Below are 24,896 nucleotides of genomic sequence, written 5' to 3' on the forward strand. Positions count from 1 at the left end.
GTTGAGACCGCTGGGCTGAGCAATTGGGCAGATGATGATCGGGGTGACAACGATCGGGATTCACCTTGGAGAGCTGCTGCGGTTTTCTATTATGCGGAGACAGAAAGCAACACAACAGGACTCAATGCTCGGTGGCGAGACGAAACGAGAGCAAGGTGAAGGAAGTCGGAGCAAGCAGGACGAACGATACGCAAGTCGGGGTAGCGAAAGCGTCAGTCGACCCTGAGGGTAGCAGTGTGTGAACTCCACTTGGGCATGGACTGCTGTTTGTCTATTCGTACGGATACACTTGCATTGCTCCTTGCCCCTCCGTAGAAGTGTCAGACCGGAGGCGAGCCGGTGATGCTCTGTGCCTCTTTGGGAATTGGGAGCTTGCCTAGCGCCATCGGGGGGGAGGGGCAGAACAGACCATGACCCACGAGCTTTGTTGGTTGTGTTGTTCGTGGTCGTCGATGATAGAGAGCCTAGGCCAGAGAGAGATGGGGGAGAGACAGAGGCTGCAGTGATGATGGGATGACCGGCCGGTAGCGGGGGAGGATCTGCCCATGCTCGAGCTGCCCCTCACGTTGACCCCCATGCAACTAGCATTGCTTCTGTCGCCGCCGGTTGTCGGGGCTAATCACTGCAGTAAGACTTTGGAAAGGACCTCTGGATGGACGTCGAGACGCCTCTAGGGCTTTCGTGGACAGCAGCGGAACCCAAGGGGACGGAAGCGAGAAACATGTTTCGGGGCGCGGCAATGCACGCGAGCAGCCGGCGGCCGGGATGCCAGTGAGCTCAGCGCCGTGGGAGAGGGGGGGAGGCAGAGAAAGAGAGAGACAGAGAGAGATACACGAGCTGAACCGACGGAGTCTTAGTCCTGGACTCCTGGATCCAGACTATTGCTTGGTGCATCTATAGGACGCAGAAGCAACTGACTGCGCGACGAACTAGCGGCCTGGCCACCGCCGCTCGTCATCGTGTATGTACGTGTAAAAGGCGCATCTCTCGGGCAAGTTGAGGGGGCACGTTATCGGGCGGTTCATGGTGGACGCGGAGGAATAAGCATGCAGGACGACCCTTGGCTTGGTGGACACGAGAGGGGCCTTGGCCCTTGGGACGGCCGAACAAGGCAGGTCGACGGTGCCGGGTGCCGGGCGACGGATTCCTTTGGGTTGGTCTAGATGATTGAATCCATATGGATAAAATCCATCATGGCGATGAGGGAGGGGGGGCAAGTTTCTGTTGTGCTCGACTTGTCAGAGGCAAGGTTGGATTGTGGCCGAGATTCTCGATAAGGACTGATGGCGATGTTCTTTGAGAGTGTCATCGGATATCTCCTAAGAAGACAGGGCTGATAGGGCCAGACACTCCGTCAATGCGGGCAGAATACTGGATGACATGGGGACATGGGGGAGGGGGATGCGACATGGGGAGATATTCCGTGGTCGACTGACTGATGCTTTGCATTCTCCGACTTTTGGCGTGTCCATAACAACGAGTTGATTGACTGTCACCTGGGGATTCAACGAAGGATGCGTTGGATTCCCTCTGTATGTCTGTTTGGCTGGACTCTGATCCATCCATCGGGAACAGGCCGAGGTTGTCGTGACATGCGACGGGGAAAAAGACGCAACGAAGAAGACAAGAGGACGCTAGACGTTTTTCGTTCTGGGCACAAACAGAACCTTTTCTTTCTCTCTCTCTCTCTCTCTCTCTCTCTCTCTGTGTGTGTTCCCCAACCGGAGCCCTCCGTCAACTCACTCGGGGCTCCAGGAGTCTCCCCCCCCCTCCCCTACAAAATAAGTTTTCGTCCAGACACATGCCACTAACGCCCAGATCGTGTTCACCGAAAGCCAAGGCCTCGGCGGAAGTCTTTTTGTCTCTGAGAATCCTTCTCCCATTGACCAACCACCTCGGAGCGCTGCTTCACTCTGGACTCTCGGCCAATGTTTCCTTTTCTCTCTGACACAAGCGCGTGTATGTACTTTGGGCTTTTCTCTGTGTTACCACAGCTTGTGATCGACCTTGTCACCTTGAGGAACACCACACCAGACCACACCAGACCACACCACACTACACCACACTACACCAAGACTCAAGACTGGACTTTGGCCCCAGGGGCACAAGGCCAGAAGGGCGGAAGGGCAGAAGACAGAGGGCCCGGATGGAGGCTGAGTGAGTTATTAGTTGATTAGCAGATTAGTTATTCTAACCCCGCATCAAGCCGGACCTGGGCATCTTTTGCCCTTCCTCCCTGTCCCCTGTCGGCTGCGAGTCGTATCGCCCCTCATATTGAAAATCCCATTTCTTGGCTCGCGCAGCTCTCGCTTCAGAAAGACTCAGCGCAGCCAAGATCCTCCCTGCCGTTCTGCCTCTGCCTGGACTGTATGCCTGTGTGTGCTGTGCTTTGCTTTGCTTTGCTGTGCTGTGCTGTGCTGTGCGCGAGCAGCGCTCTCCGACTTTCGAGGTTGTCTGCTTTAGCACGGACAACAGCCCCCCCCCTGAAATTTCGGCCTGTCAGAATCCCTTTCCTTCATCATCCATGGACCATGCCAGCGATGACTGGACGAGAGATGGAACGAACGAATGAACGAACCGGTTGTCCATCCTGGGAGACCGGCAGAGAGTTGACATGAATTGACAAGACTGATTGTCGAGTTACAATGGCTCTATTTACGGACCTTACAACACACACACACACTCACACACACACACACACACACCTACCTGGACGCATGCCGTGAGACACGCGCCCAGCAATGCCAATGCCGCATCGACAGGCCCTTGGTCTCACTCTGCGCCGAACCAGACGGGCACATCCCCTCCTCTGCAAACCTCGTAGCGTGCGTGAGCGACTTGGCTCATGCCCCTCGTCCTATCACCAAGCCTCTTGGCGTTCTCCGCCCAATTGTCAACCGCTTGCCACGCTGCCGTGCCATGCCCGCGATGGTCTCTTTGCCAAGCATGCCCAGCATCCTCCTCATTGGTGCCGAACAGCGCCGTGGCCTCGCCAGAGGGGGACATGCGGAGCACAAGAAAGAAGGCCATTCCACTATTCCACCCGGGTTGGATTTCATCTCCCTCGCTGCCTTCGTTTCCCTTCCGCTTCCGCCCTCTTTGGACTCTAGCCTCTCAAGTCTCTCTCTCTCTCTCACTCTCTCTCCATCTCTTTTTTCCCCCTCTCGCTCTCACTGCATCTCTCAATCCCCCTCCCCCAAAATATCCTAGCTTCAGAGAGGTGTCTGGGCAGCTACAAGCCTACCCAGTACGGACGACCTCTCCGAGCTTCTATTACATATCGGTCTTGGTCGTGCTGCCGATGCCCCTCCATTCCATCGCCGCATGACGCGTTGCGAGACCACCCTGGTCGGCAAACATCCGCTTCTTTTGTCGTCTCCATCTCCGTCTTCTATTACTGCCTCTCTGCCCTCTGCCCTCACTGTCGTCTCTTCCTCCTGCTGCTTTCTTCCTTGCCCCGTCTCAACTGCAGCGTGTTATCTGAGGCCTAGCAAAGTACGGACGCGAAAGGTGCACCCAGAACAGGAGCAGTAATAGGGCGTGGGCAACAGTGGTCCGTCATCATCATCATCATCATCATCATCATCAAGTCATCATTTTTGCCGTTGTCTCCGGCCAACTCCCGAGTCTACCTGCTTGCGATCACGGCACTGGGGTCTTGCACGAGGTTTCTTGTATATTCTTCCCCATCTCGCCGGGGCCAACAAAACTTTGGAGGAGCACAACGGACGACGACGGCGACAACGACAACGCCATCACATCGGACGAGAAACACGAACCCTCCCCCCTCACCCCCCTCTCATGCCTTGATACCGACCAGCGTCTGTGCGACACTTGAAAAGCATAAGTATCCCAACTGGCAAAAGACGGTCGAGACACCATGTTTCCCGCCGCCCAGCGAATCCTGTTGTCGGCCCTGACGGCGGCGACGACAGTCCTCCTCTCCGCCACACCGGCGTCCGCCGCCGCCGTCGCAGCCGCTCCCCCCGCTGCCGCCGCCGCCGCCGCCGTTCACCTCCGGCAGGCTGCTATTCCCGTCAACGACTGGATCACCATCGACTCAAACGGCCATGCCAAGACCATCACGCCCTCCGTCGTCACCAGCAACGGGGCACTCACAACCATCAGTCCGCCCCCCTACTCGCTGACGGGTTCCGTCTTCACCGTCACCGCAACCTCGGGCAGCGCACTCACGACGAGCACCGGCGCGCCGCCGCCGCCACAGGCGAGCAACACGCTGGGCTATGGCGGCGTCTTCCCCGTCTGCAACAACAGGGTCGGCAATGACTCTCCCTTCTGCTTCCCGGGACGGGGCAACACTCTGCACGTGGAGTCGACGTACTACAGTAAGCTTAAACCACTCGATCCAGTCAATATGGAGCTGTGAGACGCAGGGTCTTCTCTCTCTCTCTGCCTCTCTCACCAGCTCTATATCTCCTTAATCTTCATCCCTCCCTCTACGTACCTCTCTATCAAAACCCCCCCAAAAACTGACCTCTCCCCCCTTCCAAAGTCACCTGGGACACGACCTTCTTCGCAGACCCAGCCACCCCCGTCGTCATCATCGGCTTCGATGTCGACAATGGCGTCACCGACAGCGCGCCCGCCTTCTCCGTCACGAACCTCGTCGGCGGCGACGGCTGGGTGCCCTGGACCCCACGCGTCAGGGACCTCGAAGACCGCGACTCCAACAACATGACCATCATCCTCGTCTACAGCGACCCGGAAACGGGCGAGGAGATGAACAAGACGGGCCCCGTCTTCACCGTCCGCGCCACCGTCGACACTGACCCCTCGAGCTCGCGGCCGAACCTGCTCGCCATCGTCCTACCCGTCATCCTCATCTCCCTCGCCATCGCCGCCGTCATGCTCTGGCTGTACATCCGACGCCGCAGGCGCCACGCCGCCGCCGCCGCCGCCGCGCTGGAACGACAGAGCGTTCCCTACACGCCCACGAAGGGCCAAGCCCAGGCCCAGGCCCGCGACATGACGCATGCCCACAAGGGCAGCGCCGACATCCAGCCGGGGCCGACGAGTCCTTCCTTGGACGAGTCTCCGGGGAGGAACGTGTTCCAGGACGAGGTCCGTAGACAGGACCGCGAGAGAAAGTAGATGTTTTGTTTTTTCAGCGGTTGACCCATAGGGATAAAAAGAAGAAGAAGAAACGAACGCAACCAAAGCAACGTGCTTTTGATTAATGAAAGAACGGCCGGCGGAGATTGACAGCGTGCCCGCCGACGAAAAAGAAGACCAGAGTGGTCGCGATCGGGCATCGAGGGCGATTTGCTCCGGTAACGACTTTCCGGGCAAAGACCCGCGGTCCCGCGATGAAGGAAACGGGCTACACGACTATATTATGATGAATCAACGTGGATGTAAATATATTCCATTCTCTAAGCGTTCCAACTCAACCCCGGTGTATATTGTCGTTTGAGATGGCTGATGTGAGGACGGTGACCTACGGTGGTTTCAAGAAGCCTTTCAAGAACTTTGTGAATAGGTGATGAGGCTGTATCGATTTGACCATCTTCCAGGCCGTTGATATCCGCTCATCAACCGCCACCTAGCCTGATGGCCACAATACAGGATTCCCTCTGAAACGTTATCTGACGAAACTCGACTGCCCCGCCACCGTCCTGCTTGAAGCTCGCCCCGCATCTGAATGTGCACGTCGGTCGAGAGAGAGCGGTTGCCAGCCACTCCACGGTCCTGCGGCATCCGCGGACCGCCGTATGGACTGGGGATACTTGGATACCTGTCAAAAGTGGACATGTCGCCTTCGGAGGCCGCGCGGATGCGGTCTCTTGTGAATCCTTGTATAGTGTGATGAGACAAGTCAGTGTAATGGGACTTGACGTGGTGTCCCTGAGGGCCATTGTGCAGCAAGCCGACATGAGGATGGTGGAGGCGGCGTCATGGTCATGAAGTCTTCATGTGATGGATGCCCCCAAGAGGCGTGGTGTATCTTGTGAAGAACGTGAACCAACTGCAATAGTTCCTTGCACAAAAGGTATATGAAGCCTACTACAGAAAGCATGAGACGTGGTTAACAGGCCAGGCTCCTGTCGCAGCAACCAATGCAAAAGCTGTATGCTCGGCTCATGCCTCTGAACCGCTTCTCACAGCTTTGCCGTCAACGTCCTTGGCTTCTCCAGGGAACACGGCCCCTGGGTCATCTTGACCAGCTCTGGTCGGATAATCTTGCCCGTTGCGTTCCTCGGCACCTTGTCAACGACCCAGACGCCTCCCCTCAACTTCTTGTACCCGCTGACCTGCCCGTCCACGGCCCTCTGGATGACCCTCAGCTTGTCGACGACCTCCTCCCTTCTCGTCTCGTTCCCGCCATTCTTCAACACAACCCACGCGGTGGGCACCTCCGTCAACTGGTCCGCGTCCCAGAGAGCCCCGACGCCCGCCTCCCCGACGTGGGGGTGGGAGTTGACGATCTGCTCCAGCTCGCCGGGGCTGACCTGGAACCCCTTATACTTGATCAGCTCCTTCGTCCTTCCCACGATCGACACTCGGCCGCACTCGTCTATACGACAAACGTCGCCGGTGTTGTACCAGCCCTCGACAGGAAACGCGGCCCGATTCGCGTCGGGGTCGAAAGCGTACCCGCGCGTGATGTTCGGCCCGCGCAACCAAAGCTCCCCCGGTCCTCCGGGCGGCGCGTCTTCCGTCGTCCCCTCCCTCTTGAGAGCGGCTTCGATGCCCGGCAGCAGCTTGCCTGTGCAGCCGTCCGGGACGACTTCGCCAAACTCCTGGTACGCCACGTAGCCCGCCGCCTCCGTCATGCCGTACGCCTGCACGAGCCTCCACGGCGCCCGGCCCAGCAGCCTCGACAGCTGCTCCGCCTTCAGCGGCGCGCCGCCGATGGTGATGATCTGCGCCCTGGAGAAGTCGAAGCGCTCCGTGATGTCCGAGTTGGCGAGGGACAGGACCACGCTGGGGACACCCTGGAAGGTAGTCGCTTGGGTAGACTCGACAAGTCGTCCAAAGTCCTCAATGTTGTATCGGGGCATGGCGTGGTGGAACATACCGGTATACGGTCCGAGAAACAGGGGTGCCGTCGTCATGGCGATGTGAGCCCAGGGTGTGAAGGCGACGGTACGGGATGACGGGTTGAACATCTGGCGGGCGCGGTCCAGGGCAACGAGCTGCATCACGTTGGAGACGAAGTTGTGATGCGTGAGCTCGACCCCTTTTGGCTTGCCGGTCGTCCCGGACGAGAGGTGTATCGATGCCAGGCGAAGTGAAGTGTCGGTCCAGCGGGGGATGGGAAGCCGTGTCGAAGAGAGAAAGTCATCCGGAATGCTCCTCGTGCCTCGGCAAGGCTTCACCATGGACAATATCGGCGGTGACTGCCATGCCACCCCTTTCTCATGGAGCTCCTCTCTTGCCACGCCCACAGCCTCTCGAATGGATGTCACCATCGGCCCGTATGCCACCACGAAATGCGGCCTCGAGATGGCAAGCCCATGGCCGATCTCAGAGACCTTGAGCGCGTGATTGACCGGACACACGATCCCCCCTGTCCACAGGATGGCGTGGAATATCTCGAGGAATTCCACGCTGTTTGGCAACGCGACGGCCCAACGAGCTTGGTCCGGCGGGCTCAGCACATCCTTCAGACCCTTTGCGATCCTTCCTGCGCGGTCTCGTAGTTCCCCGAGAGTGATGCTCCGGTTTGTGAGACTGTCCGCGGCGATGATGTGGGACTCGGGCAGCTCAGTCGCGCTGGTATGAAGGAGTTGGGTGAGATTCAGATCTCGGGGTACTTCAATAGGCCGAGATGTGTATATCTTCATGATTGTGATGGCTGATGCATCGTCTTTTAGTTCGGTATCTCAGGCGTGCTGTCAGATGACCGAGGTTGACGTTGAACAGTCAAGAAAGGAATGCGAGACGATGAGGGAAAACATGGGATTTCGTCTCGTTTTTGTCGTCGTCACGAACATTCGGTACCGGCCTGTTCGGATACTCTTTCGTTTCCGAGGCGCGGCTATCGTCTGAACTCACGTACATACCACGGTCCAAGGGTCATCTGATTGAAGACAGACCGATGCGGCAAACAGTCCCATGGGCTTGACCCGGAAGCAAGATTCCTCCATGGGAAAGGAAGAAGTACAACTGCCGTCGCCTCATATCACGACCCAGGGAGACAGTGCAATGCAATGCAATGGGGATGAGGGGGGGCAGGGAGCGAGGCTCTCCGCATGAAACAGGGCTATCTCATCCCACTCGGGAGGGGTTCCGATGTGCCAGCAGTGCGCAGCAGCTCCAGCCATGATCCTTGTGTGATGACGAGGGTGCAAAGGTCAAGGCGGCAACTCAAGCGGCGGAGAGGAATGGCGTCAACAACGAAACAGCGTTTCCGTCATGAACCGACACTCTCGCGGCTCGTGATGATGTTGTCACGGTTCGTGGGATGAAGACATATCCCTCCCCCCCCGCCCCTCTTCTCCCGGAACCATGACGCCGAGACGACCGATACGGATCGGCAACTGCTCCGGTGCCATCAACGATGGCATCGACCAGATATACCGCCTCGCCAAGTACGGCAACGTGGACGCCATCACGGCCGACTACCTCGCCGAGTTCAACATGGCGTGGAAGGCCATCGAGCTCCAGACCCGGCCGGAGCTCGGCTACGAGCCCGGGTTCCTCGACCAGCTCGCCTGGCACGACGGCGACGCAGCCCGTCTCGTCGCGGGGAAGCGCATCAGGGTCGTGCACGACGGCGGAGCCCTCAACCCCCGGGGGCTGGCCGAGAAGGCGGACGCGTACTTTAGGAGCCTCGGCATCCGTCACGTCAAGGTGGCCTGGGTCAGCGGCGACGACGTCACGGAGCAGGTCAGGCGCGGCGCCTTCGGGCGAGTCATGCACCTCGACCAGCCGGGCGTCGAGTTCGATGCGCCGTCGATGAGCGGCGACCTCCTCGCGGCCAACGCCTACACGGGCATGGCCGGCATCGTGCGGGCCTTGGAAGCCGGCGCCGACGTCGTCGTGTGCGGGAGATGCACCGACGCCAGCCCCGTCGTGGGCCTCGCCGCCTGGTGGCACGGCTGGGAGGGCACCGAGCACGACGCCCTCGCGGCGAGCCTCATGGCCGGACACCTGATCGAGTGCGGGCCGTACGTGACGGGCGGGAACTACTGCGGCCAGCGCGAGGTGCCGAACCTCCGCCGTGCCGGGTTCCCGATCGCCGAGGTTGGCGCCGGCGGGGACGTGGTCATCACGAAGCCCCAAGGGTCCAACGGGCTGGTCTCGGTGGACACGTGCAAGGCGCAGCTGCTGTACGAGATCCAGGGCAGATACTACCTCAACCCGGACGTCGTCGCCGACATTGGGGGCGTGACACTCACGCAGTTGGGGAGGGATCGCGTGCGGCTTGCGGGCGTCAAGGGCTTGCCGCCGCCGCCGACGGCCAAGCTGGCCATCTGTCTCCTCGGCGGTTATCAGGCCGAGATATCGGCGTATGCTGTTGGACTGGATACGGACTTCAAGTTCGAGGTGCTGAAGAGCCAGGTGCTCGGTCAGATCAACCGGTCCGACTTCACTGCGTTTAGCATCGAAAAGTATGGCTCCTCGCCGACGGACCCGCGGTCACAGAGAGAGTGCACAACGCAGTTCCGCATGTTTGCTCAGTCCCGCAAGGAAGAGGCATTCGAGCAGTTCAGGAGGGCCATCTTCTACAACGGCCTCCAGGGCTACTGCGGGCTTCACCTCGGCATGGATTGGCGGACAATGGCGCCGCGGCCTTATGTGCGGTACTTCCCAGCGCTGATACCGCAATCAAAGCTGCCTCCTTTGGCCGTAAGCTTCGTCCATGGCGAGCATGATCTGGTCGTTGGGCCAGGCGAACAACCAAAGAGCCATATCGTCGTCCCTCGGCAACCCGACTACGAACCCTCGACTTCCGTGTCGGATGTCCCGTCGTCCAGAATAGTCAAGCGGCCCTTGGGCGACCTCGTCTTCGCGCGCAGCGGCGACAAGGGCGGCAACGCGAACGTCGGCCTGTGGGTGCGTCACGCCTCGGCCTGGCCTTGGCTGCAGGCGTTTCTGACCAAGCAGAGGCTCATCCAGCTGCTGGGAGACGACTGGCGCGACGACCAGCACGCGGTGGAGAGGTGTGAGTTCCCCGGGCTTTGGGCGGTTCACTTTGTCGTCCGGGGCATCCTGCAGGAGGGAGTCAGCAGCAGCAGCGTTCTGGACGGGTTCGCGAAGAGCCTGGGCGAGTTTCTGCGCGCGAGACTGGTTGGCCTGCCGGTGGACTTGGTCAAGTTGGAAGACGAGCGACGTCTGAGGGGGTTTGAAAGCAATGCTCGAGCATCCAAGTTGTGAAGTCGCTTCTGGTCTCTTTAAAGAGTGAGCAGAGCAAGATGAAGATGGAGATGGAGATGGAGATGGAGACAGTCGTTAACCTGCTATCTAACCTCTGAGCTGCACGCACGCCATATTGTTTGGCAGTCTTATTGACTCGGTGCTATTGTCGTTAGTGTCAGTGTCAGTGTCAGTGTCGCCCAAGCTCGCTGTTCTTCCCGCTACAGAGCGCAAACTCCAACCGCCACGGGGAACCTCGGCCGGTGTTCCAGGCTCCAGGCTCCAGGCTCCAGGGGCTGCTGGGCCTTGTTAAGAGCCGTAAAGACAGCTGTAATGGTGGCCTGGCTGTAAGTGCGAGAGACATCTTACACCGTTCGGCTTCCGTCAGTCTCTCTTCTCACAATTACATCTCTATCAAATCAAATCAAATCAACAAGAATGTCTTCCAGTGACCGACCGGTGAAGAACGCGGCAGGCCGCTATATCAATGTTGACTTCCGCAAGGCCGCCGGATACCAGCATCCGCCCATCAAGTGCAGCTTCAACCGCCGAGATGTCCTCCTTTTTGTAGGTCCCCCGTGTCATTGTTGTTACACTTTGCTGAGCCATATGCATCCATCCATCCCCCCTCTTCCTCTTGCAATGCCTCACCACCGAACCCGGTTGTGGTCACTTACAACAAAATCCAGGCCAATGCGATCGGGTGCCAAAAGGATGAGCTGCACTTCCTCTACGAGCTGCATCCCGACTTCGCCGCCTTCCCCACGTTCCCCATCAATCTCGCCTTCAAGCAGACGGACCAGGACGTCTTTGACTTCGTCGCGCGCACAGTGACCGGCCACGTCCCGGGCTGCCCGCCCTTTGACGCCCAGCGTTCCGTCGACGGCGAGCGAGGCATCGAGATCCTGCGGCCCATCCCCGTATCTTCTGACGGTCTAGACCTGGAGGTTCGGAGCAAGGTCATCGGAGTTTACGACAAAGGCAAGTCATGCGTCCCAAGGCGAACGGGGGAGGCACGAGACTGATGGAGTCGTTTCCAACTCTCCAGGGGGCGCCATGATTCTGGAGGCCGAACAGCTCTTGGTCGACAGCAGGACGGACACGGTGTACACCAAGATGACATCAACCGCCTTCGGCATCGGACAGGGCGGCTACGACGGCCCCCGCGGCCCGTCGAAGCCGGCCGTGAAGCCGCCAGATCGCCGTCCGGATGCCGTGCACACGGTCAAGACAACCCCAGAGGCGGCGCTCCTCTACCGCCTCTGCGGCGACTACAACCCGCTGCACGCCGACGACGCCTTTGGACAGCGTGCCGGGTTCAAGGGGTCCATCCTCCAGGGCCTCGGGACCTGGAACATGGCCGCGCATGGCCTGCTGCGGGAGCTGGGCGGTAGCCACCCCGGCCGGCTCAAGTCGTTCGGCGCCAGGTTCAAGAGCGTCGTCTATCCCGGCGACACCCTCGAGACGCGCATGTGGGTGGTCGAAAGCCAAGGAGGGGTGGACGACGTCGTCTTCGAGACGGTTGTCAAGGACGACGGGAGGGTTGCGCTGTGAGTTCTCCCGCATTGGCTGTCTCGCACGGCAATGAATCATCGCGGCTTTTTGGCGGCGGGTTGCTGACAATCGTTCAGATCGAACGGTCATGCTCAGATCCTGCAGTCGAATTCAAGGCTGTAGGCGAAACTCAGTCTGGTTTCGACCATTCCAGGATACGACTGCTAGACAGAGAAGCCACCGAGTGTGTGCATGTAAGGCAAGGTTGGCGCTATGTATCATCTTCATCCAAACTCGGGACTCAGCGGCTAGACTTTGGTGTGTTGGTCTGTTTTGTGGCAGACACCTGTGAGAGAGAAGCATGGCGCAACTTCGATTACTTTCAAGTCATGTGCTCGTAATCCCGGTATTCATTCTACTGAGTCGCTCGTGGAATTTGATGCCAATGAGTCAATGACTGACTGATGGATGGTTGTGGCATATTGGCATTTGTATCGCCAAGACTCCAAAAGGCAGACAAGGTGATGGATAGATAGCCAGTCCCGGGGCCCTAGGTGGTAAAAGCAAAACACCCCGTGAAAGGATTGACGCTACGCTGGCTGATGTGACGCTGAATTTGTTGCCAAAAACCAATGAAAGAAATGATAAGATGTGGTTGCGATACCTATTGCAAAACATTTGCGCCGAGGGGGAATCGAACCCCCGGCTCCCCGACGCTGCTGGATGGCAACGGAGAATTTTACCACTAAACCATCGGCGCTGTTGATGGTGAAATTGGCTGGAGTGTAGCAATATGTATCGACAACAAGATGACCCATCTCGATCCCGATGGCATGCTCACCTATTACTCTTGCGAGGTCTACAGATGTGATGGAAACCACTTAGGACTCCTCTTTTCACGATACGCAGCGAGTCCTTCTTCTGCGTTCTTGCTCCTCAGCATCGCCTCAGCCCACAACTCCTGGCCGCGCATCGTCGCCCTACTGACGCCCGTCTCCCACGCCTCCCGCGCGGCCAACCGCGAGATGATGACGCTGTCAGGACTCAGCGCGGCAATCTGACCCGCGTAGTCCAGAGCCCTCTCAAGCAGCTTCTCTTGCGGCATGATCTCCTTCACCAGCCCCCACTCCCTCGCCTCTTCCACGGACATGGTGCGGCCGGTGAGGACCAGGTCCATCGTTCGGTGGTTGCCAAAGAGCACCATGCACCGGGGCAGCGCGCCCGCGAGAGCAGAGACCCCGCGGAGCACCTCGGGAAGCCGGAAGGTAGCGTTCGGGGATGCGAAGATGACGTCCGCGTTGAGGATCGCCTCGAAACCGCCGCCTGTGGGGAACGTTTGCTTAGCACGCTGTGTATAACGTTGCGGCTGTTAAGCAACACGGGAGTGACGTACCGTGTGCGTGACCATTACATGCCACGATGATGGGCTTTCTCCCCGTCCTGTTGCTCATGCCGGCAAACTGCCCCGAGGGATACTCGTACGCCACGTCGTTCGTCTTGATGATGTCCAGCCTTTGCTTCAGGTCCATGCCCGCGCAAAAGGCCTTGTTCCCCGCTCCCGTGAAGACGGCACACCGCAGTTCCGGTTCGGCGTCGTACCACTTCCACAGCGCGCCGAGTTCGATGGTCGCTTCGACGGGGAGGCAGTTCATGTGGCCGGGCCGGTTGATCGTGACGAGGAGGATGTGCTTTCGAGGAAACGTTATCAGGCTGTGCTCGACGTGCGGATACGGGGTTTGTATCCATGGAGGAACGGGGTTCCTGGTTCTGGGCGTCGCCATTGCCGTGGGATGAGTGTCGTCGTGGAATCTCAAGCGGCTTCAAGGTGCCATTCTTCATGTTCAGCCAGCCTCATCGGAATCTCCTGGCAATTTCGTCACTAGAGCATCCGATAAACACCCTCAGCAGGTCGAGCTGAGGCCGAGGCGCGAGCTCGCTAGCACACCCCGGCCACTTCACGGTTGCAAGACCACGGGCGACAACGAGCCTTTCCGCACAGTCGATGAATCGGGCGCAATGTTCCCCACCGGCTGTCACAAGTATCCTGTGCTGTCTAAAACCTCACTGCCCAAAAGTTAGGGAACCCTGAGCACCGTGTGTCTTGTGCATCCACATCGAAGACACCAGAACCGTTTCAACCATTAGAACAGGCGTCCCCGCGTGAACTGCGCCAATGACAGTCGAGAGAACCAAGGGCATCGAGAGTGTGTGTCATGCACTCTTGAGCTTTATCGGACACGACGCTCAAAGTCTGACTACTCCTTCGGATATCGACGGTTAAGATGTTCCCTTGAACCTTGTTGGACGAACGGTTGTTGTTGTTGTTGTTGTTGTTGTATGCCGGGAACACGGTGTTTCACGAGCTCTCGCCAAGTAATCATGTGAAAACCTCACCAACAGCGCAGGTTGGCACGTCATCGCGTGTGGTTTGCCCACCGACTTGAAAGCGAACCAACGTCTCCCTCTCCGAGCTGAGCAATTCTACCCTTCGTGATGGTTTCCTCACCAACAGAAACACCGCCGCCGGCGACGCCCGCCTTCCTCAAGCTCTCCTACCCGGCGCCCCGCGTTCTTCTCGTGCGGATGGACCGGCCGAAAGACCTCAACGCCATGTCAACAGCAGCACAATGGGAGATGGACTCGGTGTGGCGGTGGTTCGACCAAGAGCCGAACCTGAGCGTCGCCGTCATCACCGGAACGGGACGGGCGTTCTCGGCAGGGGCCGATCTGAAAGAGTGGAATAGCACCATGGCCGCCGATGCCGACCCGAGCAAGCGGATGGGCAACGCTCCCGCCTTCAAGCCCCTGAGCCGGCGGCTGGGCAAGAAGCCCGTCGTCGCAGCGGTCAACGGCCTCGCGATGGGCGGCGGATGCGAGTTCGTCGTCAACTGCGACCTCGTCGTCGCCGCCGACGACGCGTACTTCGGGCTCCCGGAGGTCAAGAGAGGAATCGCAGCCATCGGCGGCGCCCTGCCGCGGCTCATCCGCACGATCGGCCTCCAGAGGGCGAGCGAGTTCGCGCTGACCGGGCGCAACGTCTCGGCGCAGGAGATGGCGGGGTGGGGGATCGTGAACAAGGTGGTGCCCAAGGAGAAGGTCGTGGACGAGGCGGTACGCTATGCGACGATGATCGCGGCCAACTCGCCAGACGCCATCATCTGCACAAGGGCAGGGCTGAGGCAGGGCTGGGAGGCGGCATCCGTCGAAAGAGCAGTGGAATGGACTTTGGAAAAGGAGTTTGCCGAGCTACAGCGAGGCGAGAACATTCTCGAGGGCCTCAAAGCCTTCTCTGAGAAACGGGAGCCCAGGTGGAAGGGTAGTCGGCTATGACTGCGGCCTAGTTCCGGTCTTGCGTCCCAGGCGGCGAGAATCAACGAGACCGGGCCGGGGCCAGTGAGCCGGACGAACTTATCCAATGTGAATCCTCATGCTCTGCTCAAACCAAATCCTTGCTTTTATCCAGACCGATTCGATGGACCAGTTGGACCGGGGTTCTCCCCATCCTTAATTACTCGTTCTATAGAGTCCCCTATACTTGAGTCGATACGTTCACGTTTGCGCCATCGTTACAGACAGACCGGCCGGTGGAGATCCTGAGCGGAAGCCGCCGCCAAATAGGTCCGTAGACGGTTTCAACAACCTAAAATCGCTTCACCACTCTTCAGCGTCCCATGATACTAAGCCTTTGAGACGACAGGGAGCCAATGGTTCGGCCACTGTCGCATCCAGATGTGGCCGTTTGGGCAAAGAGTCAAAGGCCGAGGTGCTCGGGTCGCGCGGTGGTCTCCCCCCGCAGGACGTCACAAGGAAAGGCCTTCGATGCCTCGCCAGCCATCCATGAAAGAGTTTCGAAGAGGTTCGAGTTTTCCCGGGGGAGGCCAACTGGCGTGTGTTCGTCGTGGATGGTCCTAGCCGGGAAATGAAGGAACGGAGGACTGCCGCGCACACCAGGTCAGACCAAGGCTGTGTGTGTGTCTTGTCGTTCGTCTCACTCATGGCCGTTGATTCTTGTTGAGCACATACTCATCCTCCTCAACTCATCCCATTCCTCGATGACAGTTGCAAATTCTTGAGGGTGTATAAACCTCGAGCACGGTCTCATTCTCGGCTGCGGTTCCCTTTGAGCTGACAGATAATCTCGACTCCTCTTCTCGATAACGGACATTGGGCGAGCTGGTTCCCGCATGCCGGTCTCTTGATTCTTCGTCATGGATATCTCAAAGTCTGAGTCCTATCGCAAGTTGGATAGACCGTCGCTGGATAAGCACTGCGACCTTGACAGAGACGATGCCTCTTCGATACGCTCCGAGGCGCTGGGAGACGATCTGCCTCTCGGTTACTACTATTCTCCTCGATTCCTCGGTGCTATGGCGGTTGGTTGGCGCTATCGCGGTGCATTACGGCCGTAGCTGACGTCCTGTCTAGGGATTCTGTCTCTCGGCAACCTCGGCTTACCTCTTTTTGATTTTGCCGACCAACGTGTTGACGTTCATCAATGCTGATATTGGTGCGAATGAACAGTGACAACTCGGTTGAATCCGTGGATGCTGATATTAACCAGGGCCGAGTCCGTATATCTCCTGGGTCAACATCGCCAGAACGTTATCGCTGTCTTTCACGTACACGATCCTCGGCCGCCTGTCAGATCTTTTCGGTAGACGCTGGTTCTTCATCGGCGGCAACGTCGTCGCCTTTTTCGGCGTCATCATCTGCGCCGTCGCACGCAACGTCGAGACTCTCATCGTCGGCGCCGCAGTGTATGGCCTGGGCGAGACTGTTCAGCTCAGCTTCAACGTTGCTGTCGGCGAACTGGTTCCCAACAAGTATCGACCCATGGTGTTGTCCCTGATCTTCCTAACCAACGCGCCTGTTTCTGCATTTGGTCCCTTCATTGGTAAGCGACTCCAACGAAGCCAGACAATACTCTTCGCTAACCTGGTACCCAGCCCGGGGGTTCGTGAAGAACCCAAATCTTAGCTGGAGATGGTGCTTCTACATTAATATCATAACCGTTGGTCTTGCTATCGTTCTGCTATACTTGTTTTACCACCCGCCCACTTTTGAGCTTCTTCATGCCCGAAAGACAAAGCGTCAACTGCTCAAAGAACTTGACTGTACGTCTCACACTCCAGGAGAAGGTCTAAATGCCGGGACGTTAACATCGGAAACAGACATTGGGATCTTCCTCTGGACTACTGGCCTGACTCTCCTGTTGTTGGGTGTTTCTTGGGGAGGGGTGATGTTCCCATGGGGCTCGCCAGCGACCATCTCGAGTTTAACCATGGGTACCGCGCTTCTCGTGGCACTCTTCTGCTGGGAAGCGTTCGCCAACCTCAAGTATCCTGCTATTCCTGTCAAGTTCTTTTCCAACCGGGGCTTCATGTCACTCGTCTGCTGCGCGACGGTTGCCACCGTGAGTAATACCTTCATCAACTGTTCCTGTCCACCTTTCACTGAACTTGTCATAGATGTTCTACTACTCTGCCGTCCTCCTCTGGCCGCAACAGGTTCAGGCGCTTTACACAACAGACATCACCTACGGCGGTTGGCTTTCGGTACGCGAGTCCCCCATCAGCGTACCCATCTTATCAACTAACGAATGGTAGTCAACGGTGGCGAGTTCGACAGCACTTGGCCAAGTTTGTGCGGGAGGGATTATCAAGTGGGGAGGCAACGTCCGGTATTGGATTATCTTCGCGACGTTTGCCATGGTTGGCTTTGTCGGTGCCCTCGCGTCCCTGACACCCGAGACGCTGAACCTCGGCATTGCCCTCACGATCTTGGGGCCTTTTTTCGTCGGCTTCATCGAACTCACATCCCTTGCTCTGGCCCCCCTGTTCTGCAAGCCCTCAGACATTGGCCTCGCGTCGGGTCTCTTGGCCTCGATCCGCTCTGCTGGCGGTTCGATCGCCGTTGCCGTCTACACCACCATCCTGTCCAACCGTCTCGCTACCGAGATTCCCGCAGCCATTAATGGGCCAGCTAGTGCTGCTGGCCTGTCCCAGAGTCAGCTTCCAGCTCTTGCCAAGGCGGCGCAGGCAGGGAAACTGGCAGCCTTTCCCGGCTTGACCAGCGCCGTGAAAGCTGCTGTGGTGAGAGTATTACCCAGCGCCTACACAAAGGCCTTTGAGACTGTATATCTAGCAAGTCTGGGATTCGGAGCTATTGCCATAGTCGGATGTCTGTTCGCAAAAGACGCACAGAAGCACATGACAAACAAGGTCGAGAGAAGGATGGGCGATGGGAAAAGTTCCTGAGAAACATACTTGAGGATGGTAGTTATTGTGAAGACAAAGATGCATATGGAAAAGATGACTATTTCAAAGTCAATACGCATGGGCCGTGATCTACATGTTTCTTGCCATGGACCTTGGGTTCACACGAAGCCAATTACCTCTTCAAGACGTTGAGTCTCCATCGCGAAACGACGATTTATCAGAAAAAAGCTTTCCGCCCTGTAACATACCGATCAAGAGAACACTTTGTTATGATACGGACTGAGGGCTCACAGTCTGCGTATGTACCAGCTGCTGGGCAGCGGAGTTCCGCCCGGTTCCCTTTCGCTGCATACTGTCGGTTATGTGGTTGCGGGTCATGCGCATGGGGGCGGGACAGACTAATCGATTTCGTGACTCATCCTTCCTGTCTTCATAAACCAGGAAAGGGTATGTCGAAGCCCTAAGACCGAGGTTCCACGATAGCCTCATCACCATGTCAGCAACGCACCAATTCCGTGACAAAGTCATTGCCGTGACGGGTGCCGCCTCGGGCATAGGACTCGCTACTGCTCACCTTCTTGCAAGCCGAGGCGCCAAGCTTTCGTTGGCAGACATCAACGCAGAAGGCCTTCGAGAAGCTCAGTCCGACATCCAAGCTCGACACACCGAAGCTGAGGTCATCACATCAGCCGTAGACGTCACAGACTACGACCAGGTGGAGAAATGGACAGCAAACACGATTGAACACTTCGGCAGACTCGATGGCGCAGCTAACCTCGCCGGCGTGATTCCAAAGTCCGTTGGGAAAAAGGGGCTGGCGGATCAGGATCTCGACGAGTGGGAGTTTGTAATGGGAGTCAACCTCAAGGGCGTGATGCATTGTCTTAAGGCGCAGCTATCCATGATTCAGGACAATGGGTCCATCGTCAACGCCAGCAGCATCGCAGGCTTGCAAGGCCGGCCAAACAACGGCGCGTACACGGCAAGCAAGCATGCCATCTTGGGGCTGACCAGGACGGCTGCGAAGGAGGTGGGATGTAGGAGTATCAGAGTCAACGCCGTTTGCCCGTAAGTTTGGTCCACGTTGTGTCTTTCACAAGCTCATCTGATGACACGGTATACAGTGGTAGAATTGATACGCCCATGTCGAGAGCATCAGCAGCAGCTGGGATACAGGCTGACGCGGCTTTGGGACGATCGGGCAGGCCCGAGGAGGTAGCGTCGTTGATTGCCTTTCTCTTGAGTAGCGAGTCTACCTACATCACAGGAAGTGCCATCAGTATCGATGGCGGTTGGAACTGTTGATAGAAGAGGGATAGTTGTAAGACTGCTCCAACATTCGAGCCAGTAAACAAACCGTTGACGACCTTGTCGTGTGCGGGTGAAGGACTAGTAGAGAAGCCTGCTTCTCAGTCGTTTCGTGTTGTGCAGATGATGACGACTAAGGGTGAATGAAGTCTGGATGTTTCTGGGGAATTAAGGCCATTTCGGATGCGTTTGCCTCCCCGCCAGTGATCCAAGTCCGCTCATAGTAAGAGTAAAATTGCGATCTTGCGTCCAATCATGCCTTTATTAGCAAAGTGTAATGGATGAAGCCTGGACGGAGCCTCTGGGCTGAAGTAGGGCGGTGCAACCATGAACTCTATTTTTGAGAGCGGACGGCTGGATCATTACGCCGACAGTTACTGATACGATTTGTAAGTTCTTAAGATTGAGACTATTCCATGAACATCGAGCTCACCTCGGTATAGAATGCTGCTTTGCAATACAGAGAGCTGCATTGATTGTAATCATTTTATTTGAAATCAACAAAGGAAGCTGGCAGTATGAAGGCAATCCAAGCGTTTTCCTGCCCCTGGTTAGACGTAGATGTATAAAAGCGTACAGCATCGCCATCATCGTGCCTTTTACTGCTTCGAACACTGCCATCTACACTCGCTGCAATCAGTTTTCAAAAATTTCGACACACTCACCATGCCTGCTCCTAGATTATTTCTTTCTGCCCTTGCAGGATACTTGATCTCGAGTACCCTCGCCCTCGAACTCCCAAAATATCGTGGTTTGAAGACGGCCCAGAACGGCAGTGTTCTCGAAGTCACCCTCCATAACCCCGACTCCGCCATCAACCTCTGGAGCCAGGACTTCCAAGAGGGACTCACCGATCTTGTTCAGAAGCTTCAGGTCGACAACGAAACCAAGGTCGTTGTCTTCAAGAGCGACGTCCCGAGATTCTTCTGCGCCCACGTGGACCTCCTCATTCCAGATATCCGTACGTATCAGCCCCAAGACCGAAAAGTGCGTGAGCTACTCTGACTGGTAGCCCAGAAACTGTCGGAGATAGGTTTTCGGCACTCATGTGGAATATTACGAACCTCCCGCAAGTCACCATTGGCGCCGTCGAAGGCAGAGCTCGCGGTGCAGGAAATGAGTTCTTGCTCGCCTTGGACATGCGATTTGCCACGAAGACAGAGACGCTTCTTGGCCAGATCGAGGTAGGCACCGGCCTCGTTCCAGGGGGCGGAGGGGGCCAGCTGCTTTCCCAAATCATTGGGAGGGGGCTGGCAATGGAGTACATCTTGAGCGGCAAGGATATCAATGCAGAAGATGCAGAGAAGATCGGCTGGATCAACAAGGCCTTTAACAATGCTGCCGACATGTACGCCCACGTCAACGAGCTCACGTCTCGCTTCAGTCTGTTCCCAAGGGGCGCGCTGGTTGCTGCAAAGAACTCGATCAACCTGTGGGCTCGGCCACCGCAGGAGAACTTCTTGAAAGACGCCGCCGCCTTCAACGCGCGCCTAGCTGATCCCGTCGTCACGCAACTATTGGGCCGAGCCCTGGTTCTGACCAACAACCTGACACTGGGCGATATGGAGCTCAACTTGGGAAGCACACTTCCCCTTCTCTACCAGTAATCAAACTCAGTGCTCGGGACTCTATTTGCGTCGCAGGCGAACGGTCATGGGGACGTTCAAGGAAGACATATTTCTAGTTGGTTGCCAGCAATTCCCGTCATTTGCAGCATTCTGTTCGTTATTCCATGCTCTGTAGATCCCTTGTATTATTACTTGAGCAGGCTATCAAAAAGTACCTGACATAGATGGTACACTGCCGGCACTTATGGGTCTGGTCTGTTTCTGAGCCGTCATCTAAACAACATTGCAAATCGCGCAACCAGGTTCACGTTTGCCTTTGGACTGGGATCCGCAAGTGACGATGAAGTTTTAGAACCTCAACCTCATAATTTGAAAGCCATACTCTATAGATTGAATGGCCAATACAGCGGTCACCCCAATGAGATTCGTAGCCTGTGATTAATATAGCAAGTCTCTGTGTTTGTATCAGTGGCTACTTCTGCAGTGACAATATGGCTTTCTTTTAAAAACCCAATTTGGCTGTCATTACACCAATAGAGACATCGGCAATCGTATCGTGAATCTTTTGGGCAGTGAGCTCTGGGGTTGGAACTTGGAATGGGAGACTGTGCAGCATGAGTATCTGCATTCGCAAGCTGTGCCTAGGAATACCCACCCATCCGTGCGGTATGGAGTGCAATGTGTTTCACTGACTTGATGTTCTGTCTTGGAAACAAGTGTAGCCGGAAGGGGGAATGCACTCTCCATTTGCCGGACGAGAAAACTGGTGCCCGCGGGGACCTGCTGCTAACTACTTTCTGTTAACTACCCGCTCCGCAAAGTCTCTAGTTGGGTGCCACGTACGTTGCCCGAGCTGCGATTTGTGTAGTTTGCCAAAGCACGAGGCAGAGTCTGACAAATCCGGTTACTGATTGCGGTTTTGATTACTGATACTGGCTTATTGAGTTTAGCGGATCTTTCTCAACGATCGACCAAGGCGTTCTTCCGCCTTTCCGGCTTGGATGTGTCGAGATATATCAGATCACCGTCGCCGTCGGACAGTTGTGCCAAGCAAGGGAAACAACCAAGATCCGTTGACCACTTGCACCAACTTAGAATATGTCGCAGCAACTCCTTGTCGTAAGTTACGCTAACCCTTGTGCAGACGACGTTATGTGACTGTTACTGATGGCCCGCAGATCACTGGCGTCTCTGGCCATGTGGGCTTTCGCGTGCTTGCGGAGGCTCTCGCCCGAGGGCATTCTGTTCGCGCTATCATACGGAAAGCCGAACAAGCTGAACATATCAAGAACGCCAAGTCTGTCCAACCCCACCTGGAGCAGTTGGAGATATCTGTCATTCCCGATCTACTGGTCCCGGGAGCATTTGACGGGGCTCTCGATGGAGCAAGTGGAGTGGTCCACGTTGCCTCCCCGTTGCCTGTTTTTGTAAGTGGCAATGCGGCTGTTGCACATCTTGTCCATGAAGAACTAACTAGGCTTCGTATATAGAGCGATGACCTTAGACGTGATTTGATCGATCCAGCCATCATGGCGACACTGAGGGTTCTGGAGTCGGCTGAGAAGGTATCGTCGATTAAACGAGTAGTTATTACATCATCGATCGCAGCTCTTCTCTCATGGGAGTATGTGATGTCGCATGATGTTTCCACGACATTTACCGGTATGCTGTCTAAGACCAATAGATACATAATCTATTGCAACTAATACGAGACTTCGTGGCAGCTCGAGACACCTACGACCCCCCGGGCCCCGATAGCGAGTTCGAATCACCGTTCCAGGCTTATGGCGCATCGAAAGCGCTAGCACTCAAGGCAACCGAGCGGTTCGTTGCGGAGAAAAAGCCCTCGTTCGATGTCATCAATATCATGCCGAGCATAGTTATTGGGAAGAACGAGCTGAATGCAACCAAGGAAGCGGTCGCAAGCGGCACGAACAACAACATCATGGCCCCGTTGCTGGGAATCAATACCCCGTCGCCAGTGCTCGGCGTTTCCGTTCATGTCGACGATGTTGCAAAGGCGCACATAGACGCTCTTCGACCTGACATCCCAGGCAACCGGAACTTCATCTGTTCTTCGGGTGGGCTACAGGGAACCGAATGGAATAGCGTCAAATCTGTCGCTGCGCAGCTTTTCAAGAAGGAAGTGTCTGACGGCCTTCTGCCATCGAACGGGTTCATCCCTACGAGGCCCATCCGCTTGGATGCATCAGACACGGAGGAGGTCTTTGGCTGGAAGTTTAAAGGCTTCGAGGAACAGGTGAAGAGCGTGGTCAAGCACTACCTCGAGCTACTGGAAGCCGAAGAGTCACGTTTGTAGACCGAGCCCTGTCCTGGGCCGGCAGGACTGCAGTCGATTTTATCGCCATTGTCCAGTGCTAGCCCACGTTCGGGATCAAATAGCCGTTCTCGTTTGTCTCTCTACTTCCTCATGACGTCAACTTGCCGCCCTGGAACCGTGACACGAAATGCATCATGCCTCGCCGTTCAACTTGGAGCAATTTCTGGGGGCGCTCGGTCCTCATTCCTACATCATTCTCGGCCGCAGTGTGTGCCGAGACGGCGCAATGTTTCCACCGTCATCAGTAAACGTCCCATCCACCACATGATACTTCAGTAATTCTTTCTACATTGTGTACCTATGCGACCTCATGAGAGACCGACTTGGCCACGTCCCTCGGCAATGCTTCAGTAACTGATATGGCAGCCCGCACTTGATTTGTGGAGGCTGGGTGTACTTGTGTTACTGACCGTAGTGCGGCTCGGCTCTATGACGGTGTCTTGAAGGGGCGTTCGCAAGCCTTTTGGATGGTCGGCACTCATGACTCCTTTGAACCTTGGCAGACAGTTCTGTGAAGATGTTCCATGCCGTGATTGGCGAATCCCGAGGCAAAATCGGTGGTGGCTGGGCTCCCAGATGACAAGTCACACGCCGCCCAGCACGTATGAAGCAGCATTTACGGCTATTCCTCAACGAATGTGATTCATTCCACCACCAACCAAACCCCCACTCAGGTCCAAGGACTAGTCGAATCGACAGCATAAATACCCTACGGCGTTCCCTCCGGCCAGGTTCGAGCTTCCGTGCTCAATGTATTCAGCCACGAGTCCACAACCTTCTCCAACCGGTTGTATTGCCATCGTGGTCCATCGCCCAAGCACACGCTACTTCTGATCATTTTGTCCACCAACTGACGCAAATTCGACAAGTCTTCTGGCTTTCCCACGCCCTCGAGTCCGAGCTCGATCATGCGATAGCCCTGTCCGAGTCTCTGTCGAATGTATTCTTCAGCTCCGTCAGGCCGCAGGTACGTTTCCAAGGGCGTCCCCCTGGCCGCGCATACATGGGACATTTTATTTCGGATTGTGATCCCCCCCTCGGGATCATACCCAGGGTGGTCGGACTCGATATACCCCATGTTTCGGAATTTGATCCTGGCGTGGATGCCGTTGAGAACGATGCGTTTGGGTGTCATTGGAGCGATCTCGCCGAAGATCTTGTTTGCGGTTGCCACGGCCTGCTCATTCCCTCCGATCGCAGCCTGAAGAAGCTTAAAGCCCCAGACCAAACCAGTCCAGAACAAAACACTCGCCAGCGTCTTGTTGGATTCCAAGAAAGGCATGATATCGACGGGAGGATTGGTCAGTCTGAAAAGTGGACGTTCGAGAAAAAGCCCGTATAATTGCGGCCGGCTGTAGGTAGATTAATCAGCACTTGCAGAAAGGGCCGAGGATAAACCACCCCTGACTCAAGGGCCAATGCTAATTGGGCCGGCCTTGTCTGCTGCCGACCATATATAGCTTAGAATTTGAAACCTTCCGTTGGGTTTGGCGTTCAAGCAATCACACTGGACCTTGCTGAGCGCTTTGTTGGAGAAGAGTTAGACTACCGAGAGACTGTCTCACTATTTCACACTAACATGAACAGTCAACAAGAGTGGAATCACGCTGTGGTTGCCTCCAGGACACATAAGAGGTGAAGCAC

At 56.5% G+C, this 24,896-nt stretch overlaps 13 protein-coding genes across 13 annotated transcripts; 9 read left to right on the top strand and 4 right to left on the bottom strand.

Moving 5' to 3' along the window:
• Positions 1-2,772: 2,772 nt before the first annotated feature.
• CH63R_01654 (uncharacterized protein) lies at positions 2,773-3,006 on the bottom strand (the record flags this gene model as incomplete). Its single annotated transcript, XM_018296629.1, has 1 exon — positions 2,773-3,006. One exon carries the CDS (start codon positions 3,004-3,006, stop codon positions 2,773-2,775), a length of 234 nt encoding a protein of 77 aa, XP_018164991.1.
• An 874-nt stretch (positions 3,007-3,880) lies between these two features.
• Positions 3,881-5,112, top strand: CH63R_01655 (uncharacterized protein; the record flags this gene model as incomplete). Its single annotated transcript, XM_018296630.1, has 2 exons — positions 3,881-4,346; positions 4,514-5,112. 2 exons carry the CDS (start codon positions 3,881-3,883, stop codon positions 5,110-5,112), a joined length of 1,065 nt encoding a protein of 354 aa, XP_018164992.1.
• Positions 5,113-6,119: 1,007 nt separating this feature from the next.
• On the bottom strand, positions 6,120-7,808 carry CH63R_01656 (AMP-binding enzyme; the record flags this gene model as incomplete). Its single annotated transcript, XM_018296631.1, has 1 exon — positions 6,120-7,808. The coding sequence occupies one exon, from the start codon at positions 7,806-7,808 to the stop codon at positions 6,120-6,122; it is 1,689 nt and encodes a 562-aa protein (XP_018164993.1).
• Positions 7,809-8,472: 664 nt separating this feature from the next.
• On the top strand, positions 8,473-10,344 carry CH63R_01657 (Duf1446 domain-containing protein; the record flags this gene model as incomplete). The annotated part of the gene is made up of 1 exon (XM_018296632.1): positions 8,473-10,344. One exon carries the CDS (start codon positions 8,473-8,475, stop codon positions 10,342-10,344), a length of 1,872 nt encoding a protein of 623 aa, XP_018164994.1.
• Positions 10,345-10,761: 417 nt separating this feature from the next.
• CH63R_01658 (Peroxisomal multifunctional enzyme) lies at positions 10,762-11,348 on the top strand (the record flags this gene model as incomplete). Its single annotated transcript, XM_018296633.1, has 2 exons — positions 10,762-10,890; positions 11,013-11,348. 2 exons carry the CDS (start codon positions 10,762-10,764, stop codon positions 11,346-11,348), a joined length of 465 nt encoding a protein of 154 aa, XP_018164995.1.
• Positions 11,349-11,379: 31 nt separating this feature from the next.
• On the top strand, positions 11,380-11,877 carry CH63R_01659 (Peroxisomal multifunctional enzyme; the record flags this gene model as incomplete). Its single annotated transcript, XM_018296634.1, has 1 exon — positions 11,380-11,877. The coding sequence occupies one exon, from the start codon at positions 11,380-11,382 to the stop codon at positions 11,875-11,877; it is 498 nt and encodes a 165-aa protein (XP_018164996.1).
• A 799-nt stretch (positions 11,878-12,676) lies between these two features.
• CH63R_01660 (Carnitinyl-CoA dehydratase) lies at positions 12,677-13,598 on the bottom strand (the record flags this gene model as incomplete). The annotated part of the gene is made up of 2 exons (XM_018296635.1): positions 12,677-13,140; positions 13,211-13,598. 2 exons carry the CDS (start codon positions 13,596-13,598, stop codon positions 12,677-12,679), a joined length of 852 nt encoding a protein of 283 aa, XP_018164997.1.
• Positions 13,599-14,310: 712 nt separating this feature from the next.
• Positions 14,311-15,147, top strand: CH63R_01661 (Enoyl-CoA hydratase/isomerase; the record flags this gene model as incomplete). Its single annotated transcript, XM_018296636.1, has 1 exon — positions 14,311-15,147. The coding sequence occupies one exon, from the start codon at positions 14,311-14,313 to the stop codon at positions 15,145-15,147; it is 837 nt and encodes a 278-aa protein (XP_018164998.1).
• Positions 15,148-16,650: 1,503 nt separating this feature from the next.
• On the top strand, positions 16,651-18,074 carry CH63R_01662 (Fungal trichothecene efflux pump; the record flags this gene model as incomplete). Its single annotated transcript, XM_018296637.1, has 5 exons — positions 16,651-16,711; positions 16,764-16,931; positions 16,989-17,230; positions 17,286-17,372; positions 17,424-18,074. The coding sequence occupies 5 exons, from the start codon at positions 16,651-16,653 to the stop codon at positions 18,072-18,074; spliced, it is 1,209 nt and encodes a 402-aa protein (XP_018164999.1).
• A 454-nt stretch (positions 18,075-18,528) lies between these two features.
• Positions 18,529-19,340, top strand: CH63R_01663 (3-oxoacyl-[acyl-carrier-protein] reductase; the record flags this gene model as incomplete). Its single annotated transcript, XM_018296638.1, has 2 exons — positions 18,529-19,103; positions 19,160-19,340. 2 exons carry the CDS (start codon positions 18,529-18,531, stop codon positions 19,338-19,340), a joined length of 756 nt encoding a protein of 251 aa, XP_018165000.1.
• A 669-nt stretch (positions 19,341-20,009) lies between these two features.
• On the top strand, positions 20,010-20,950 carry CH63R_01664 (Enoyl-CoA hydratase/isomerase; the record flags this gene model as incomplete). Its single annotated transcript, XM_018296639.1, has 2 exons — positions 20,010-20,255; positions 20,465-20,950. The coding sequence occupies 2 exons, from the start codon at positions 20,010-20,012 to the stop codon at positions 20,948-20,950; spliced, it is 732 nt and encodes a 243-aa protein (XP_018165001.1).
• A 1,059-nt stretch (positions 20,951-22,009) lies between these two features.
• Positions 22,010-23,231, top strand: CH63R_01665 (NAD dependent epimerase/dehydratase; the record flags this gene model as incomplete). Its single annotated transcript, XM_018296640.1, has 4 exons — positions 22,010-22,030; positions 22,090-22,338; positions 22,402-22,573; positions 22,636-23,231. 4 exons carry the CDS (start codon positions 22,010-22,012, stop codon positions 23,229-23,231), a joined length of 1,038 nt encoding a protein of 345 aa, XP_018165002.1.
• Positions 23,232-23,961: 730 nt separating this feature from the next.
• On the bottom strand, positions 23,962-24,534 carry CH63R_01666 (uncharacterized protein; the record flags this gene model as incomplete). Its single annotated transcript, XM_018296641.1, has 1 exon — positions 23,962-24,534. The coding sequence occupies one exon, from the start codon at positions 24,532-24,534 to the stop codon at positions 23,962-23,964; it is 573 nt and encodes a 190-aa protein (XP_018165003.1).
• Positions 24,535-24,896: the final 362 nt, after the last annotated feature.

This window comes from Colletotrichum higginsianum, chromosome 1, assembly GCF_001672515.1.
Source record: "Colletotrichum higginsianum IMI 349063 chromosome 1, whole genome shotgun sequence".
In the NCBI taxonomy this organism is placed as follows: Eukaryota; Fungi; Ascomycota; class Sordariomycetes; order Glomerellales; family Glomerellaceae; genus Colletotrichum; species Colletotrichum higginsianum.